This window comes from Numenius arquata, chromosome 2 (assembly GCF_964106895.1).
Source record: "Numenius arquata chromosome 2, bNumArq3.hap1.1, whole genome shotgun sequence".
NCBI classification, from domain to species: domain Eukaryota; kingdom Metazoa; phylum Chordata; class Aves; order Charadriiformes; family Scolopacidae; genus Numenius; species Numenius arquata.
Genome location: NC_133577.1, coordinates 12,726,037 through 12,746,038, shown reverse-complemented (window position 1 = coordinate 12,746,038; position 20,002 = coordinate 12,726,037). Strand labels below are relative to the sequence as shown.

Sequence of the window (20,002 nt, the reverse complement as noted above, 5' to 3'; positions counted from 1 at the left end):
CAGCTTGGGTGGTAGTGCTCAGATGAACAATCATAGGTTATTTGTACCGGGAATTACTGATGTTATTGAGGGCAAGTGCAAGTAAACAAAGGTTACCTACTTCTTCTTTAGTTGCTACCTCTCCTCAACACAAAGTACCATGACAGCACAGCCTGTGTATCCCAACACGACTGAACAGCATGTTCCAGAGATGCTCAGAGATGTTGTACTTGGGAGTGCTCTGAATTCCTGGCTGCTTTCTGAGACCCAGTAGCGGGCACCCAGACTGCCTACCTTTGCAAACTGGAGCCCTTCCAGAGACACCTCCTGCTCTAAAGGACCTGGCATCCTCTCTCACCCCTTTGGCCAGAGCCAAATGGTGCCTGGGTCCCGTGCAAACTGCCAAGACGTGCACCCAGGAGGAGCCCAAAAGGCAGGTTTCTCCCCGAGGACGCTGGCTGGGCAGCCAGAGGCAGGACTAGGGGAATGAGAGGGGAATGTCTCCTATGGACAGATAGTATAGAGGGGTTCTAATTAACCTTCTTGTCTGGGAGAGGGTACATAGATGTATCATGTGGTCCTATACTATATATGTGAGAGTTCCACCGCAGAGTAATGGCCACCGCTGACAGACTTCAGAGCATCACAGTCTCCAGCCGCTACTGGTACAGGGGAGAAATGAGGCTACGGTCACATCCCATGCTCGGATCTCTGCTCTGAGACAGAGGTTGTCATTGTGCATGCTTAATTTGCAGGAAACAACGGGTGTATGCATACAAATTCCTGTTTCCTTCTATTTTTAATCCCTCCTCATGTAGTGTTTATCTTGCACCTGAATGTAAGTTGGCCTCTCTAACTCACGAGTACCCAGCGATCTCCTGAAAGGCAAGAGTCTTCCAAAGTTTAATTATCAGAGTCTCAAGATATTAACAGATTATATCATACCCAAGGGGGATCAGAGCAAACACTTCAATGTAACAAATATTTGCTTTGTGTCTTTAGTTTATCAACAACTAGTATTAGAATTACTGATTTGACCACAGGTATTACAACTGGGAGTTGAGCGATGAGGCAGAGGTGTCTCTTTTACAAGAAAGGACAAAGAGGAAAAGGCAGCCCTTGGTGATAAACACTTGTAAGAGCCAGATTCTAAGGAGCTTTTTAGCAAAGTCAAAGCAAACTAAAAAAATTCCGGGTTTGGAGCATCAAAAGGATGGCTGCAAGTACAGAAAGTTGGCGGTGCTGAGAATGATAGATTGACACAAACACAGCGTCTTTGGAGTATGGAACATCAATATCACAAACAGATGAAAAGCGATTGAAAATGAAAACAAAATCATAATACGTCTGGGGAGACAAGGAAGTTACCAGTAAGAGGGAGGGGCATTAATTAGGACATGCAAAGTAGAAAATCACTTAGAGACACAAAACCCATTAACAGCTCATAGCCCCAAGCTAAATTCAAATAGGAGACACAAAAATGGCACTTATACACTGTCTGACACACACGGACTACCACTGTGATGAAAGCAAAGCCCAGTCCTGCAGTGGTTTATGAACTATGGCAGTATCCCCCCAAAACCACATTTGCTTATTGATGGGCAGGATGGCAACACTCATCCAGACAAGGCACTGCACAAGCGTGACGCCAGTACCCGCACCACGGGGGTGAAAGCTCCTCCGAGCTGAGTGGGGTGTCGAGGCTCACCATTGATGAAACACTTGTCTTCCACAGAAATAACATTAAATAACTCAGGACAGTGTCATGCCACTCCTCGGTTGCAGTCATCAGGCACAAGACAATCTGGTTGATGGAAGTTTCCAATAATTGTGCAAAAGAGAAGCCCTGCGACAGTGAATTTCACGAGTGTGCCTGCAGCAAAGTCTCCCAGCTCACCAAGATGCCATGCACGGCTCTTAAATGGCAGGGCAGCTGGTAGACAAAGACTGTCTGGCATTGTAAAAATAATGGAGTCTGTCATTCCACATGTAGGAGATTCCCTGGCAACTCCTAACTCAAGTATTTTGTTAGCAAGCCAAGGAATACAAGCATGAAACAACTCCTATGATTCTGAGAACATGTAAAGGCTAATGTGCACTTCAGTGAGGAAATAAAATCAGCAACTAGTGTATACTTTGCAGTTTTAAACAATCCTGGGTTGCTGAAAATTCCCAGCTATGAGTCTTCCACTTGACTCTAATTTCTCCCTGAGCACATCATCATGTGAACAAGAAACCACCAAAATTACATACATGTGTACACGTGAATCCCTTAAGGAGCAAATGCTTCAGGAAAATAACAGGTACTAAACTGAATGAAATTTCATAGAATCATAGAATCATTCAGGTTGGAAAAGACCCTTGGGATCATCGAGTCCAACCATCTACCCTACTCTACAAAGTTTTTCCCTACACCATATCCCCCAACACTACATCTAAGTGACTCTTAAACTCATCCAAGGATGGTGACTCAACCACCTCCCTGGGCAGCCCGTTCCAGTGTTTGATCACTCTTACAGTGAAGAATTTCTTCCTAATGTCTAGTCTAAACCCACCCTGTTGCAACTTGAAGCCATTCCCTCTTGTTCTATTGCTGTTTGCTTGTGAGAAGAGACCAGCACCAACCTCTCTACAATGTCCTTTCAAGTAGGTATAGAGAGTGATGAGGTCTCCCCTCAGTCTCCTCTTCCTCAGACTAAACAGTCCCAGCTCCCTCAATCGTTCTTCGTACGATTTATTCTCCAGGCCCTTCACCAGCTTCGTTGCCCTCCTCTGTACCCACTCCAGCACCTCGATATCTCTCTTGTATTGAGGTGCCCAAAACTGGACACAATACTCCAGGTGTGGCCTCACCAGTGCTGAGTACAGGGGGACAATCACCTCCCTACTTCTGCTGGTCATGCTATTTCTAATACAAGCCAGGATGCCATTGGCTTTCTTGGCCACCTACGCACACTGCTGGCTCATATTCAGCCACTTGTCAATTAGAACCCCCAAGTCCTCTTCTGCCAGGCAGCTTTCATGACACATAGTGGTTTATTTCAGAGTCCAGCAACTTCTTATTTCCAAAGTTGTTCAGAAAAGAGCATGGAAACATCTAAGAGAAGCTGCTATGAAGTGGAAAGCCGTGGAGAAGAAGCAAGCTGCAGGGGTCCTTCCTGTAAGGAGTCTCCAGGGAAGGAAAACCTGTGATGAGCAGTATAAGAAAGGAGTCTTGGTTTTGGCCAGTGTAGTGTTTCACAGCATAGGGAAATGGGAATTTAGACTGTCCCTGAGGATAACAAGCCTAAACTTTGTTTCCTAAATAGCAACCTTGCCTAGAGAAGAACCTTTTAGCCACAGAAATGACTCAACACTGACATTTGTGGCCAGCAGTGACTGAAGTGTCAATTGTTTAGGAAGAGAATATACCTGCTGTCAAACAGGGTTACTAAAGGTGAGCAGGCAATTAATGCTCAGAACCTTGAACCCTCAAGGGTCACTGTGTCAGCCTCCTGGAAAATTAGTCCAGATACTCTTTAATATTTTCTTTGACTGGAAAAAAGTTAGGACCGTGCTATACACGCATGGGAAGTGGATACAACTTCATGTTGCTTACATTCACAAGAGATTCCCACATCCACTGTTTGGGAAAGAAGTGCAGGCGATGCAAGTGTTCCTCTGCTTTTGGTGTTTCCGAATTCATGTCGTCTGTTCTTTACTTATCCTGTCACCTGATACAATGCTCTTGTGAGAGAGACATGGGTGTGATTACACTGAGAGAGCACAGTATTTAAGTGGTGGTGTATTTTATCTCCCCTTTGGTTTTATTGATCGACCATTAGCTTTAGATGAAATGCAGCACTGTGATTCTGATTTAGCTGCTGGAAGACCCTCGCCTATGAAGCCTGATTTCTTATGCCCTGAATTCATTCCTCAAGGTAGGTCTGAAACTGGGGCTGAAGGATTGGGAAGTATTATTCCTCCCTCTGCGGCGTTAAGTCTTGCCTTTGTGATGGGTGTAACCATTAACGGTTCCATTGTGGTATGGAGAATTATTTGTGAGGAAACTTCTCCAAGAAATGCTCTCGTACGCCTCCAGCCACTCAAGGGTAAAGTACGGATTGTGCCCACACAGGGCTGCTTTGCTCATTCCCAGGATGTTAGGAGATCTAAACGTTTTTGCTCAACTTTGACTTTTAAACAACTAGATCTTTCTTTCAAATGAAGGAAAATTGTTGCAGGAAAGATTCTTGGCAGTGCTTTTTGCCCTGGTTTCCTGAGGAATGCACTTGCTTTAAAAACTGAATGAAAAACCAATGGCACATAAAACTGCCTTATGACAATGCTGGCAGTTCTACCAGTTTCTCATCCACCCACGTTTACCAACCACTATGCATTATGTTAGAATTGTAACTTTGAAATGATAACCTCTGAGGACATGCGTTTTAATCCCCATTTTCAACTTTAAGAGTGTTATGGAAGTGCTATTTGAATAGCGGGTGCCAGCTTTGAAATGTCCGCAGTGATTATAATATCCTGTTAATAATAGTATTGAAAAAGCCCTTCAGCTGAGATTTTCTGGATTCTCACACTCAGTCAATGAGAGTATGTTAGCCATTTGCACACCTGATATTTGCTACAGGAGGAAACAAAAACCGCAGTATTTTCCAGCCATCTTAGGTCCAGTGTGGAACATGTCAGTGTACTTTTGGCTCCATAAAATATCCTTTTATGGTGACAGTTTGGGTATTCCTGCTTTATATCCCATGGAACAGCAAGCATGATGCTTAGTATGGCTTTAAAAAGCCTCTCATGCAGTATTTACCTTCTTTTGCATTAATCCATCTTTTTTTTTTCTTTTTTTTTTCTCAGCAACCAAACCCAATCTATAATGATGAAAGTGTTCCTGCTCTAAACAGGAAAGTTTCAAGTTTTGTGGTTGAGAACGTCAGCACCAGACTTCCAACATGACACACAGAGCCGAAGACCCAAATTATAGGCCACTTCAAACATGAAAGTTTAAAAGACAGCCGCTCCCCTCTTTCAAGAACTCCTCTGCATCTTTTTGGTTTCTGTAAGAACAAGTTGTTGACGATGGTATCTTCTGACTGTATTTACCCAAGCCCAGATTTATAAAAGCCAGGCAGGCAGCACTACCCAGCTGCAGCTGGAAGTGGAGATTTGCTTGGGTAATGGCAGAGAAGACTGCCCAGCAGACGGGACAGGCTCCTTGCATAAACTCAGACTTATGGGACGTGGCTTTCTCTCAAGCTCTGCTTGCAGCCCAGGCTCCGAGTGTGATCTGGACTGATGCCTAGTTACAGTTGCTTGGTACCTCCGAAAATCACGTGGTTCTTACCTACAGATAAGGAGCCTAACTTTATATGCTTTTCTTTGAAGAACTGGTGCTCTTTTAGATGAAAATCTAAAAGCTATCATAGCATTTAAGACCAATAACAAGACTTCATCTCTTGATCATATTAAATTATGATCTCTTTGGTGGCACAAGCTGGGTTTTACCTAACTAGCTTGATGAGGCTCAAATGCTTGCCTCTTGTTCAGTGGTGTGTCAAATGCAGACAGCAGAAGAGGCTGAGATGCCACCTCAACCACGTGGACATGCCGAACAGCAGCAAGGAAAAGCAAACAGAAGCAGGTATGTCCAGGTAATTATGGCTGGTGATCCATGCCCTCTTCCCCTCTGCCCTTGCTGGCTTAGACATCCTGTCCTAGGTCAGCGTGTGCAGGGGACGGTCTCCACAGCTGTACCTGAGCTTTGGGACACTGGACACCTCCAGTCCCAGGCACGCAGGAGGTTGGCTTCTGCCCCTTGTCACAGGCAAACCTCTTTGCTAACGGGGATGGTCCAGGGCCCCTAACCAGCGCCTGTGTTGTTTTGGCCACTCGCTTGCAGTCATGGGCACATTTTGGTGCGTGTGACGGACCATGGGTGATTTCAGTCAGTGCCTCTCAGGAGACACAAAGCTGCTGAGAACCCTGACGCTAACCGGCGCCTTTTAGAAAGACAGCCACCTCCAAATGGCTAATTGTTACACTAACCGCTGATAGCTCGAAATACTTGCCTTCTATTTGGGTTCACTGCCCTGAGATCACTCACCATCCCCCGGAGAGATGAAAACGATCGCATTCAGCGTTTTAGTGCTGCCGGTATACAATATTTATAAAGGCGGCGGGCGTGACGGGGCGATACTGCGCTTCCTTAAAAAAATAAAAAGCCCCAAACCACCCAGCAAGCCGAAGCCCCCGGGGAGCCGAGGGGAGCAGCCGCCCTCGCCGCGCTGGCACCGGGGCGTCCCCGCTCCGAGCGGCTGCGGGGCCGGGACGCGGTGCGGGCGCGGGAGGACGGGCCGGGGCGGCGGTGGCGGGCGGGTGGGGCGGGACGTGTCGGTGCCGGTGCCACCCCCCACCCCCCGGCTGTCCCCGCCCCCCGCCGGTTTGGGCCCGGCCCTCCCGCCGGCGGGGCCGCCTGCGCCGGCGTGCCATGCGAGGCTTTAAACGGCAGGTGCGGGGGAGCCAGGCGGACGCGAAACCGGCGGCCCGGCGGTAGCGGCTGGGCGGGCGCCTTTCGGCTCGGCGGGAGCCGCGGCGGAGCGGAGCATGTCGGTGGCGACCGGGGGCAGCGAGGCGGCGGCAGCGGGCGGAGGCGGCGGGAACCGCGTTTTCTTCCAGAGCCCCCGGGGCGGCGGCGGGAGCGGCGGCGGCTCCTCCGGCGGCTCCTCCCGGGAGGACGCGGTGTCGGCGGCGGCGGCGGTGGTGCAGGTCCAGCAGCGGCGCCAGCAGCAGGGGAAAGTGACGGTGAAATACGATCGGAAGGAGCTGCGGAAGCGGCTGGTGCTGGAGGAGTGGATCGTGGAGCAGCTAGGGCAGCTCTACGGCTGCGAGGTGCGGGGCCGGGGCCGGGGTGGCGGGGTCCCCAGCACGGCGGCCGCCGCAGTGTGTCGTCCCCCCTCCCCACCCCCACCCCCCGCCGCTGCCTTCCTCGCCCCCGGCATCCTCCTCCCCGCCCCGAGTCGCGTTTCGTCTGCGGGCAGGGGAGAGCTGTCACCGCCACCTCCAAATGACATTCCCGGCCCGCCGCCCCCTCCCAGCCGCCGCCCCGCCGCGGGGAAGGTGTCCCCCGTCCCGCAGAAAGGGTGTTCCCCCCCCCCCCCCGAGGTGAATGGGAGGGGACCGCCCTTTGGGGACAGGCGGCGGCTACCACGGAGCGGCCCCTCTCCTCCCGGCGGCTGCAGCAGGTCCGGGGGTGCCGGCTGTACGCCCCCGGGGCGGTGTTCGGCCGGGAGCCGCTGTCCCTGCAGCCCCCCACCAGGGCAGGGCGGGCCGGGACGCGGAGGCGCCTTCCCCCGGTTCTAGGGGGGTGTCGGTCGCCGTTAGAGGCGAGCTGGCCGTGCGGCGGGGCGCCAGCCGGGCCGAGGGGGAGAGCGGTGTGACCCCAGGGGAGGGGGGAGGATGAAGAGGAGGAGGAGGAGGGTGCTGTGCGGAGGCGGCCGTTGTGGAGGAAGGGCTCCGGCGCGGGGACGGTCCCCGCTAAACCAAGGTTTTGTATTACCCCGGCCTCCAGCAGCGCGGTAGATGCTAGCCAGGAAATTTCAATGAGCATTTGGAAGATCGTTAGGATGAGAATCGAAAATACTGGGGGGTGTGGAGGGGATGGGTGTTGTATCTAATTCGTAGGTATCAAACCTGTTTTTTCTGTTACTCTGTGAAAAAAAAGTGAGTGTTGCCAGAATGAATTTTCTCCTGTGGAGGACAGGTGAACAGAAGGATTTTTCAGTATTGTACAGAGTAGCTGTTATCTTCCATAGCGAGCTGACAACCTTGTAGTTGAAGACGATACCAGTACTTTGTTTTGTCAAAGCTTTGTTAGAAATACAGACCTTCCAGTCCTCAAGGGTACCCTACCTCCCTGCCACCCTGAGTATTTACTGTTATAAAGGATCAAAATGTTAAGTCTAAACGGAGGTTTGCACATGCTTTTCCCATCAGTGATCTAATTCACCTCTATTAGAGACTTCTAAAGTGAGATTTGTTGAAGCCAAATGTGAATTCTGCAGCTAACATCTCTGGAGCCAGCATCTCACCCCAGGGTTCCCGGGTATTCAGGAGCTACGGATGCAAGAGCTTGACAGTCCCTGAGGTGTGGATGTGAGGGCCTGAATAACCAGGCCTGAATATCTAGCAGGTACTTAATACAAATGTTTAAAGAAACTTCCTTTCATCTCAAAACCAGTTTATCAGCAAATTTGTCAGAAGGACTTGCCTTCATAAAAAATGTACGTGTGCCAAGTTGAACCTCCTTAACTATTCACATCCATAAACTAAGGGAAAGAGAGATATAAATGGAAACTCTGGTTAAAAACAAGCAGTGAACTCCTCATCTTGGTGTGACTTGGCCCCTTCCAGCCTCATAATTTGTTAGGCCGCATTGCCTGTGGGCTGCAAGGATTTCTTGGAGGTCAGAACTACTGACAACTGTTCGCGTGACCTGATGATTTAGTGTCTGCATGAGCTGATAATGTAGTTAGTAGCTGGCCTGCTGGATCTGCTGCCTCTGGTTTGACTCTTGTTTTTCAAAAACACCAGGCCTGTCTGGGCTGTGTGCTTTTGACATACAGGCGTAGCCGTTGTGTATGTAAGAAAGGATGTAATACATGGGACCAAACCAATGTCCAGAGGAGTTATTGCTGCTCTTCACAGTATTCAAATAACTGGCTTTCTGGAGATGAAGAATGTTTCATTCTTTTCCTTATTGTGTTTGCTGCTTCTGATGGGAATAGAAGGTCTGCATTAGAAGGAGGGCTCTCCATTAAGATGGGAACCATATATGGCTGCATAGAAAGAAGTCTTTCAACAATTCAGTTTCTAAGGTGGCTTTTGGGGTAAAAAATGGTATGACACAACAGATGAAAATATTTAATTCTTCTGCTCTTCTTTGCTGTTACACATGAACTCTGTCTGGTGTCAGCACAGACGACAGTAGTGAAAAGGTCAGGCAGTTAATATGCTCTCAGAATAAATGGAAGATGCATGATGAGTGCAGTGATTAAAGACAATAGCAATTTAATGCAAGATGCTTTGCTTGAATCTGCTTGAATTACTTTTAGGCTTAGAGATGTAGCTCTCAGGCTGAAATTTAATCACCTATGCAGGCAGTTAATAACCCTGTTTGAAGGCAGGTTGGGGGGGGTGTTGGGAATTGTTTGCTTTAACTTCTGTGGAAGATCTATCATAACTCGCTGAATATGATGACACGGTCTGAAACAACCTGAAATCTTCCGGAATGTCAGAAATAGCCATTGAATTGCTAATCCTGGAAGAGCTAACCTGTGTCAGTGTTTCATCTCTCCTCTGATTGGGAGCTCTGTTTCTAAGGGGCAGTGCAGTCTGTTTCTGGGAAGAGCAGAAATAAGGAAGTAGAGGGTGCTCGCAGGGTGGTGGACTGAAAGTCTGCAAGGAGATCTGCGTGTCTCTTTGTGGGATTGTATCAATGCAGTGCCTGCCCACTTCTTGTGGTTTGACCCGGCAGGCAGTCGAACACCAGGCAGCTGCTTGCTCAACACCCACCACCCCCTGCCCAGTGGGATGGGGGGGGGAGAATCAGGAAAAAAAAAAAAAAAGAAAATTCTTGGTTTGAGATAAAACCAGTTTGAGAGGACAGGAAAGGAAGTGAAAATAATAACAAAATTAATGATAATATACAAAACAAGTGATGCACAATGCCATTGCTCACCACCTGCTGACTGATGCCCAGCCCATTTCCGAGCAGTGATTGCCACCCCCCTGCCAACTCCCCCAGTTTGTATACTGAGCATGATGCCATATAGTATGGAATACCCCTTTGGACAGTTTGAGTCAGCTGTCCTGGCGATGCTCCCTCCCATTATCTTGTGCACCTCCCCACTGGCAGAGCATGGGAAGCTGAAAAGTCCTTGGCTTAGTATAAGCATCACTTAGCAACAACTAAAAACACCAGTGTGTTATCAACATTACTCTCATACTAAATCCAAAACACAGCACTATACCAGCTACTGGGAATAAAATTAACTCTATTCCATCTGAAACCAGGATACCACTGTTTTTCATTTAAATAATGTTTTCTATTAAATTATGTTGAGATTCATCAGTAAGTGGGCATTTGCAGAAAGACTCCCTTTACTCAAAGCTAAATGTGTGTTCATAGTCTCTCAAGTACTTGCAAGTTAAGTCAGCTATAAGCTTGTCTTGGCTTGGTGACAAAGTTTAGGAGATGAGACTGGGAAATAAGAAGGCAGGTTTGTGTTCTTTTTCTAGTGGATCTTGTCTTTAGCTGTACAGTTTTAGTTTTAGAAGTTGGATGCCAAGCAGGACAATGGAGTTGGGGGAAGTGGCTCAAAAGAGCTCTTGGAGACCATTTATAATGCTGACTGCAGATCCATGATGCAAAGATCGGCTTTAGAAGGGTTACTTCCACATGATGCACTTTAGGGATAAAAAACCTGATCTGACTGGTAAAGGGTTACCAAGGTGGAAAACTTTAGTAGGACCAGAGACTCTTAAACAGGATTTATTTGGCACCTGAACCTGTCAGGCTAATGTAGTCAGGTCAAATCCTTCAGGTGAGCATTAGTTTGACTGTTTGCTCCTGGAGCTGCTTCATTTAAAAAAAAAAAAAAAAAGTTTTCTAATATATTTGTATTGGTTTCTGTGAATGGTGAAACTGAGGTCATGGTCACAGATTGGTGTGGTGTATTTGTCAGGAAGAGTGGTGACAGGACAAGGGGCAATGGTTTTAAATTGGAAGAGAAGAGATTTAGATTAGATATAAGGAAGAAATTCTTTACAGTGAGGGTGGTGAGGCACTGGAACAGGTTGCCCAGGGAAGTTGTGGATGCCCCATCCCTGGAAGTGTTCAAGGCCAGGCTGGATGGGGCTTTAAGCAACCTGCTCTAGTGAGAGGTGTCCCTGCCCATGGCAGGGGGGTTGGAACTAGATGATCTTTAAGGTCCTTTCCAACTCTAGCCATTCTATGATTCTATGATTCTATTGAAAATGCAGAACCTTAACTGCAGGACTTGAACTGAGTTCAGTGCTGACCTTTGCTAGGTATCTTGTTTCTAAAAAAAAGTTTTTCCACAGATCATAGAATCATAGAATGCTTTGTCAGATGCTTCATGGTTCAGGCTAAAACCATTATTGGTTAAGAATTGCTAAATAATGCTGCACCGAACAACTTACATCATCACTATTGATTCCCTAATGGTTTGCAACTTGTAGTTCAGCATGAAAGTGATGACAATCTAGTTTTCCAGATGTATGATCTACGTTGTGTGCACCTGCCAAACTTGTACAGCTTTATATATGAAAAAAAGGCCACTGGATTTGTCCCCAGAAACTCTTCAACTTTACAGGCAAATTACTGTGCTCAGGGGTCCTGTCTACCCATAATTACAGCATTTGCTATAAATGTCAGAATGCTGATGGAGTAAGCGCATTGAGAGCACACAGATTTTGCACAGCATTAGTATAAAATGAAGAAAGATTTTTGCTTGTGATATGGGTTTGTTGCTGAGTGTTTTTTAATGTAGAGACATGCATGTACAAATCAAATGAACCTTTAGATTTTGCATTTTAAAAGTTGAATATAAGACTTACCTTCTCATATGAGATATTGATGAGCTTATTTGGATAATCAACTATTTTATTAGAGTATGTCTAATCATGTGTGGAAATCAGTGCTTGCCAAAGGACATGATGTTGGTTTGGAAGTAACAGCGAATTATGTCCATGCTTACCCCTTTTCCATTGCAGGGCAAAATACCTTGGAATTCTGTTTAAAAATTCAATACACAAGAAAATGTAGCTGAAAGAGCCACCCATAAAAGCCCCTCAAGCATTTCCTTTAAGAGTGCAAAGCCATGCCAGACTGACAATTCTCATATGTAGGATTCTCTTTCACCTCCTGGTGTGAGTACTGCAATGACAAGAATGGTGTGAAGCTCCAAAATGGATAAGGGATTTCATGTTGGCAGGGCCAGTCTGTGGACTTCAGTTTAAAAAAAAAAAAAAGTATTGGTGAGGTGTGGAAGGGAAGGGAGGAATTTAACTTGGTCCTGCATGGGTTGAGCTGGGTGCTCTGTGACTGCAGTGTTGGAGAACACCCTCTTTGGCCACCTTCCCTAAGCTGCTGGGATATGCTAACAGTGACAGCTTCTCCCTAACATAGTGTCACAGAGCCTGTTGGTCTGTACACACTTCAGTTTGACCTGGCTGGTGGTAGACAGGAGACAAGAGGAAGACCCTTAGCTAGGCTGGAGAGCTAGGTCGCAAAAGTAAAAACTTCCTAGCCCTCCCTTTCACCACAGAATGGTAGAGGTTGGAAGGGACCTTTGGAGATCATCTAGTCCAACCCCCCTGCCAAAGCACGTTCACCCAGAGCAGGTTGGACAGGAACGCATCCAGGCAGGCTTTGAATATCTCTGGAGAAGGACTCCACCACCTCTCTGGGCAGCCTGTTCCAGTGCTCTGGCACCCTCAAAACAAAGAAGTTTTTCCACTTGTTGAGATGGAATTTCCTGTGTTCCAGTTTGTGCCTGTTGCCCCTTGCCGCACTCCTCTCTTGCTTTGCCCATTCCTCTCTTGCTGTACAACTGTGGTGGCAGTAGTGGTAAAGCTAGTGACAAGGTGGAAAACGTGGACTGAGGGTTGTGGGGAAGTTTTGAACAAATGAGTTACTTTGAAAAAATATTTTGGAAATGTAGTCAATACTGCATCCAATTGCAGACTGATGGGTATTGATGGTTTACCAAGAGCAGTGCTGCGTACGCTGAATAACTAGATGCTGTACAGGGTATCAGTTCCTCTGTGCATTTTCATCCAAACAGGCTCATCTTGTCATTTGATGGAATTCAGTTGCAGCTGTTTCTCTCCCTACTATTTGGAACTGTGTAGGGCACTGACCTTCTGCACAGTATGGACCACCTCTTCCAGCCCACACACTCATGGGTCAGTGGCTCTGCACACCCTGCAGTGTGTCTGAGGCAGTTGCCATGGTTACCAGTGATCTGTTTTGCTCTGGGTTTGGAAGAATGCAGAATAAAATGGTGCAAGGATTTCAGGGCCAAATGCTCACACACGCCCCATGCCCCAAACATCCCATCCTTTCCAAAAACAGCCTGGTCAGCATGGTGCTAAGGCTGTCGTGTAGTGATGTGGACCTGATGGTATGATCAGGTACTACTTATTCCTCAGGCCATGGTGAGGTAATGTTTGAAATTCATTATTTGTTTCTCAGAAGGATGTTTGGTAAGGAAGTCCACTGAATAAAACTACAGAAACCAACTTTTCCTGACTGTTTGACTCTACTAATAAACTTCATCTAACTTGGATCAAGATCTCACAAATAGTAATTGCGTGTGGACTCCTTTCTAAATGGATCAAAAGTGGAAAGAGACTGAGAAGGATCTGAGAATTTGTCACTCCTTAAAAGTCAGCAGGAAGCGTAATAAAGGATTTCTTTCATCGGGAAATCAAGTATTACAGTCTAGATGCATTGGAGTAAAATATGTGGAGGTCCATCAAATGGCTTAGATGGGTTATTTGGATTATTTCTTTTGTCAGATCTCCACGTTGTATGGCATGAACTTTGTAGCACTCTTGAGGGCAGGGATGCTGCTCAACATACCCCTATCAGTTTAAAGTTTGCTGTCATCAGCGACCTGCAAAGGACACGGGCAACACTGGTGTAGCTAAGGCTTCTTATATCATGTAGGAACCAAAGAAAGGCTTTCGAGTCCCAAGAGTAAAAAAAAATAGAAAGCCCAAAATGGCCTGTAAAATGCATGTTGCTGTAAAACAACCCTTGTAAAATGCATGCTGGTGCTTTCAGAGGAGTGGGGTTAAGTACCTGTGAAGGTGCCAAGCACCCGATGGCGATGAGGCTAGAGCCTTTTGTCTCCAAATGCACTGCTTAAACTCTGATCTTAGGTTCTAAAGACCCTAATCTAGTAGGAAATGTACCACCATTCTGCTACTTTCCTCCTTTTTTACATGCAGAATTTGCACTACATCTCAAAGGAGTTCAAGAAAATTATTTTTCTGCTATTTGAGCTTTGTATAGTCTGGATATCATTTCTGCACTGGTCGTGGTTCATTGTTTTATCTTAAGTAGCAGCAATATTCTCGACTTCTAATTTAGAAGCTTTGCAACGTGAATCTTCATCTTCCATCAGCTATTCCATAGCAAATATTTTGTCCTTTCCCTCTCCATTCAAGATTCAACTGGTCTCGTTGCTGAAGTGGTAGGTGTGGTTGTTTTATAACAAAGCAAAGAAATAATTGATTGCTTGCATCACTTAATTTTTTATAATCGTACTTCTTATAAACAGCAGCTTTCAACCGTTGAGGCTACAAAGGCTCCTCTGCCTTTAGGCAAATTGCTTTACGTAGAGTCAGTGCTTGATGATCCAGGGTAACAAGGGTGGGGAGGGGGTGGAAGAGAGAAGTGGATACAATGGAAAGAAAGTGAATTAAAAAAAACAACATAAGCTAATCACTGTAAATCATGCAGTGAACATACAGCTGAAGCGGGGGGAGGGGTGGGGGGGAAGAAGAGGAATTGATCATTAATTTACCCCTTTCTCCCACTCAGGTTCATCACACAAACTCATCTACATTGATTTTGGACTTCAGTCTAGCTTGGATGTGTCTGTACTTGTAGGACAGTTAAACTACAACATGCATGATCTGTCCTCAGATAGCTGAGAGCTGGTGGTGGTGTGCTTTGTTGAAGACACTGGGCTGACTTGTGCACTGCGAGTCCCTTGTCCCCCTGTATTCTGACAGGGTAAGTCAGAGTGGCATCTCTCCCATTATTCCCACAGCTTTGCATTAGCTGATCTAAACTATGCTAAGGAAGAAAATGCCTGAAACAAAAATAACCGTTTAAATGAGGAAAACGTGTATTCACGGCACATCTGCCTCCCCTTAAAAGGCGTAGGGAATGTTGCTAAATAGGTGCTGTATCTAAATAAAAAGATGCTCTACTTGAACTAAGACTTCATTTCACAAGTAGTGTAATAGTTTAGGGTTATCATGAGACTAAGCTAATTCTCTGTTGATCCGTGCGTTGCAAAGTCTCACTGAACTATTTGCATTCTCATAGCTGTCCCTTTAGATTAGTGTATGTCCAGCCACTTAAAAATCACTGTACTGGGCCCCAGATCCAACCAAAACCACCTGTACGATTTTGTGCATATGTGTGTGAAGCAGCTCTCTGAGAATACAGGAGATGTGGATGAAAAAAAAAATATGCTATCCTGTCTCTAACCTGATTCAGTCTGAATTATGGTCACTGTGTCTCTTGTCACCACAGGTGATAAAACAGCAGCAGCAATATCAATCCATTCTTCCAGCAGCCTTGTGTCTTGCATGCAGTATAAGAAAGCGAAGTTCTCATTTTTCCCTTCCCTTTTTATTTCTCTTCCCTCCATCTAACTCCAGAAACTTCTATTTGACAGCTCAAATTGAGTAGGTTAGACATGGCCATCCATCTGTGTCACTGCAAATTTTGGCTGCCTGTCATAGAACATTGGCAGTTTCTTTTGCTGTCCCCTTGTGACACATGGAATTATGGAAGTCAAGATTTCTAGACGTTATTAATGTTGTAGAAGGAGGGGAGGGGATAAAATCTTAATTGTAGGCGGTCCATACAGCAGCAGTATGACTATATTTCAAAGGTAGAATAAATTTAGCCTGCTAAAGATCTTGGAACAAGGAATTGTTTGGGCAGAGGTACACACTGAAACAAATAAAATCTTCTTTGAAGTGATAAGTATTTAATTCTGAGGATCATATTTGAATAGCAGAACTGTTACCTTTTTTTTTTTTCTCCCCTAGGGAGCATGGTATCTATTCTAGGAACCAGTTCAACATGGAATCTTAAGCTATTTTCAGGGAACACACAGATCACAGCCCCAGAAGGCATCTTGTATCTTTACAATCCACGTGATACTTACCATAGCGCAGATCTAGTGGATCTAAACCTAGAGAAAAATCATAACGTGTACTGTAGGTCTTTAATTATTACAGTGCTGGTAGCTTAATTAATTCAATGTAATACTGATCTGCATGTGGAGCAAAGCCAGTACCAAAAATAGCATTAATTAAAAATGGCCTAATGGTAAGTAAGTAGATGGTTAGCTTGTGCAGTGGTGCCGGTCTACAGGTGGTGGTTCCAGTGGTGGCTGAGAAGAGCTCACCATTCTGAGTGTGATCCCCTTGTTGGCAGCACACGCTTCAGTCCTGTGTGTTGGACTTCATAAATGCGAATGATGGCACAATCAATGCCTAATGAAAATCCTCTTGCCAGACTGTCTTAATAGGATTACTTTCCAGAACACAGAATTGGGAAGCATCTCCTAGGTCACAGGGTCTGCTTTCTCATTTGCAGATAAGCTCTTTGCATTCAATATCACTTTTTTAATGGAGTGACTCAGTTATATGATGTTTCTTTCCACATTATTTCATAGATTTAAATATACTTTTCAGACACTAGGCTCTTTCCCGCCCCCTTCATGAAATATAGAAAGACATAGACAAAAGGCCAATGCTTGGGATGGGCTTCCCTGGACTCTCGCTCTGGGTTGAAGTTTAAGTAGGTGGTAAATGCACTTTACTGTCTGCCCTTACTCTGGGCATCATCGGGCTCAAGTGAAGACCACTGGAGACGGGCAGAAGTATTAAGACAGTAATTCTCCTGTAGGTCACTTACTACTTTATAACAAAATCTGTCTTCTGAGTAGATGCCTGCAGACTTTGGGAAAAACGTGCTCACTAATATTTCATTGAATTAATTTAGCAGTACTTGGAAAATATATGATGTTAGCTGCTCAAGATCCTAATGTATTTTAGCACTTGAATGATAACTTCTTTGAAGTAGATATCTAAATTAACTCTAGTGTGGTACAAATGATTGGTTCTACTTTAGATGACTGATATATAACATTTTGACACATTTACTTTAAACACAAAGAATGCCTTGAGCTTTTACAATCGGTTGCTTTACATTTTAAAAGATAATACCTGAAGCACATTGCAATTTTTTTTTTTTAATCAGGAAAGAAGTTCAGGTGTTCTGGAATGAATTCTTGGGTCTTTCTGGTTTTGTTTTGCTGGTAGTAATTATGCCACTTTAGGCTTACTGTCTAACTCTGTATTCCTGTTTCGGGTGCACTGAGGAAAAACTGCTTAGTCCTCTTTCTAAGAAATTTAACAAAACTCCCTGAATTTGGATTTTGGTTGAATTCCTCCTCTTAACATTGGAAACTGAATCGTCTCTGAGTGCAGAAACTAATGCGGGGAGGAGCACTGGTGGGAACTCCCACTGGCAGCCAGAAACGTCTCAGCTCTTACTTCTCTGTAGTACTAGTTTACTAGTCTGCTTAGCTAAGATTTAATGAACTTACTTATAGGTATCCTAGCTGCTATTTGTTTGTCAAGACCAAACTCTTACACAGATGATTTACTTTAGAGTCTTGAAGAAATTCCGATAACCAAAGAATGCATTTATATGAGGAAGCAAGATATTAATCCTTCACTTCATAATATGGAGGCTCTCTTGCCTCTGGTTGCTTACAACGGAGGCTTCCAGGACTACCTCTGCAAAAGCAAACACCTGAACAACCTCTCCCCTTAGCCGTCTTTTTCAGTAGGTTTCTGAACGCTTTCATTTTTTTTTTTAAGTTTATATCCAATTTCACCTTAAAATATTTAATGACTATATTTGATATTAGAATCATTAGCTCTTACACTAGGTTAGAAGTTCGCAGTGCATTGGATGTAGGAAGTTGAAGGAGGGAGGAATGTGTGCCAACATATATTTTTGGTAGTACGATAGTGAGAGGAGGCACTGGAATCAAACAGGGGTCCCATACAATCTTTAGCTCCCTTCTCCCAGGGTTTGTCAGCCTTGGTGGGATAGTCGTAGCAGATTATTCCGCTTCCTAGATCTGAAGCTGTTTGGCAAACTCATTTTAAAGATCCCTTAGGCACTCTTCTACCTTTCACAGTCCAGGGACTTGCCTGGGGAGCGAAGTGGTGTCTTTGGCCCCTGGGAAAGAGGAGTGTCTGCTTTAAAGCATGTTAGAACTCCTGCTGATATTTCTTGACACCAGTGGACCAGAGCCAAAATGCATTGACTGCAGTCCCTGCCCTGCATGCTGCTCAAAATTAGCATCTTGGGGGAGGGAGAGGTCTAGCAGTCATTACTGTGCGGAGCACACTGCTGTGCCCAGGCACCACTCGAAGGAATGACTTGCTATAAACTCTGAGAAGCTCTTCAGATCTCTTGCACGCTGATTTTCTTCAACAAGAAGATTACATTGCTCCTAGATTCTGCAGGATGCAAGAGCACTTGTTTTGGTATCACTGAATAAAATAGCCTTCTGTGGGGAGAGAGGAATATCTCCCATGTCAGATCTGACAGGACCTTACTGAAGAAGTATTGGCACTAGAAAACTGTTATTCCAACCGATAACGCTTTAATTGCCTAGTAAGACAAAAATGCAGTGAGAAGACCACGAGTGTGTCAGACACCTGATGGACCCACCCTGTATGGCTGGTATTGCAGAAGTCAATTCACACACAGCTTCTCAGCATAGAGAAAATCAATAGTGGAGACTAACAGATTATTTTTACAGGACTTCAGAAGCTGAGGTGAGGAGAGCCATTTTGAGGCCTCATTAATCTCATGTGCTCTTTCCTTGTGTTCTTTCAAGTGGTCTGATGGAGTAATTAATCCTTGAAGTACCCCAAGAGACAAACATACTTAATTGCACTGCTGTTTAGCCTAAACTCCTGGAGTGCAGAGGACCTGGTGTTGATCCTGTTTGGTTGAAGTGTTTTCTTAAACATTTTTCTTAAACACTGTTCCTTGGGTCTTTTTCACCTCCGCTCTTGAAAGAAAGCAGTCAGTCTGTTAAATTTGACCTAGTGTGGAATGGTCCTAGTCATCAGGGGTCATGCTGGGAGAATGTGGTACCACAGTGGTGTGAGTGAAGGAGAAAACTGATGAATTTCAAGACTCCTCTGAAATTCTAAGTCAGCACTTAGGAATCTTAAGCTAGACCTGTATGAGTTTTATTCTTTTCTGAAAGGGAAATGGATCTCTGCAGAGGCTAGAAAGTCAGTTCCAAGCATGGTATGTGCTTTCTAATTAAAGCTCTGTTAGCATGGAAATGCAAGAAAGAGGTGTGGTAACTTATAAGTGTAGAAAATGCCCAGCATGTTCCTCCTGTGTTGTCTAGCTGTGGCGCTCAGAGCACACTCAAAACTTGTTTCTGTGTAGTGCAGCTTGTTCTCATAAGTGTTAATCTTTTTAGACAAGAAGTCCACTCTTCAGCTTCTCTGGCTCACCGTTAACACCGTTGGTGGAACAAGACAGTATAGGCCAAGCTGTTATCAAACTATTGCATTCTTCCAAGATGCAGAACTATGAACAAATTGCAGGAGAGCAGTCAACTGGGCTTCTGTTATTTGCAGTTGGAGACTGACCTGCTACTATGAGTCTGGCAGAGGTAGGGATGTCCTGTGACTGCTATGTAGAAAGTCATTCCACTGGCATAATCCTCAAAGTACCACCATTTGGAAAGCTCCTGATGGCTGAACTTCCTGGGCCTCTCAAGGATGACTATGTGATTTAGCATACAATGTGTATTTGCTAATACCAAACTGTTTCTGCCCTGTGTGAAAGTGGATGATGACAAAAAACTTGATGTGTCCTCCCTATCTGCTTTGGAGTGTTTTGTTTTAACAGAAGTGACAACCAAGCATAGACTTAGCATGTCCTATTTTTATATTGAGAACACAACTCATTTGCTTTGGAGACAGCACTTGATTTTTAACAAATGTTTTGCTGAAATTGGATCCATGTCACGGGTATGGTTAGGAAGTGCTGAATGCTTCTCTCTTCCTCTGCTCGGTGTAGTTTCTGATCAATGCCTCTTCTTCATTTAGCAATTTCACACTCTAATGATTTCTTTAGACT

At 45.2% G+C, this 20,002-nt stretch overlaps 1 protein-coding gene across 1 annotated transcript in view; it reads left to right on the top strand.

The window, feature by feature from the left end:
• Positions 1-6,507: 6,507 nt before the first annotated feature.
• Positions 6,508-20,002, top strand: part of PPP1R14C (protein phosphatase 1 regulatory inhibitor subunit 14C) — a 55,831-nt gene continuing 42,336 nt past the window's right edge. Inside the window, exon 1 of the mRNA XM_074168638.1 lies at positions 6,508-6,864. Within this exon, the coding sequence (XP_074024739.1) occupies positions 6,580-6,864 (285 nt within the window). The 5' untranslated portion in view covers positions 6,508-6,579. The remainder of the gene's footprint in view (positions 6,865-20,002) is intronic.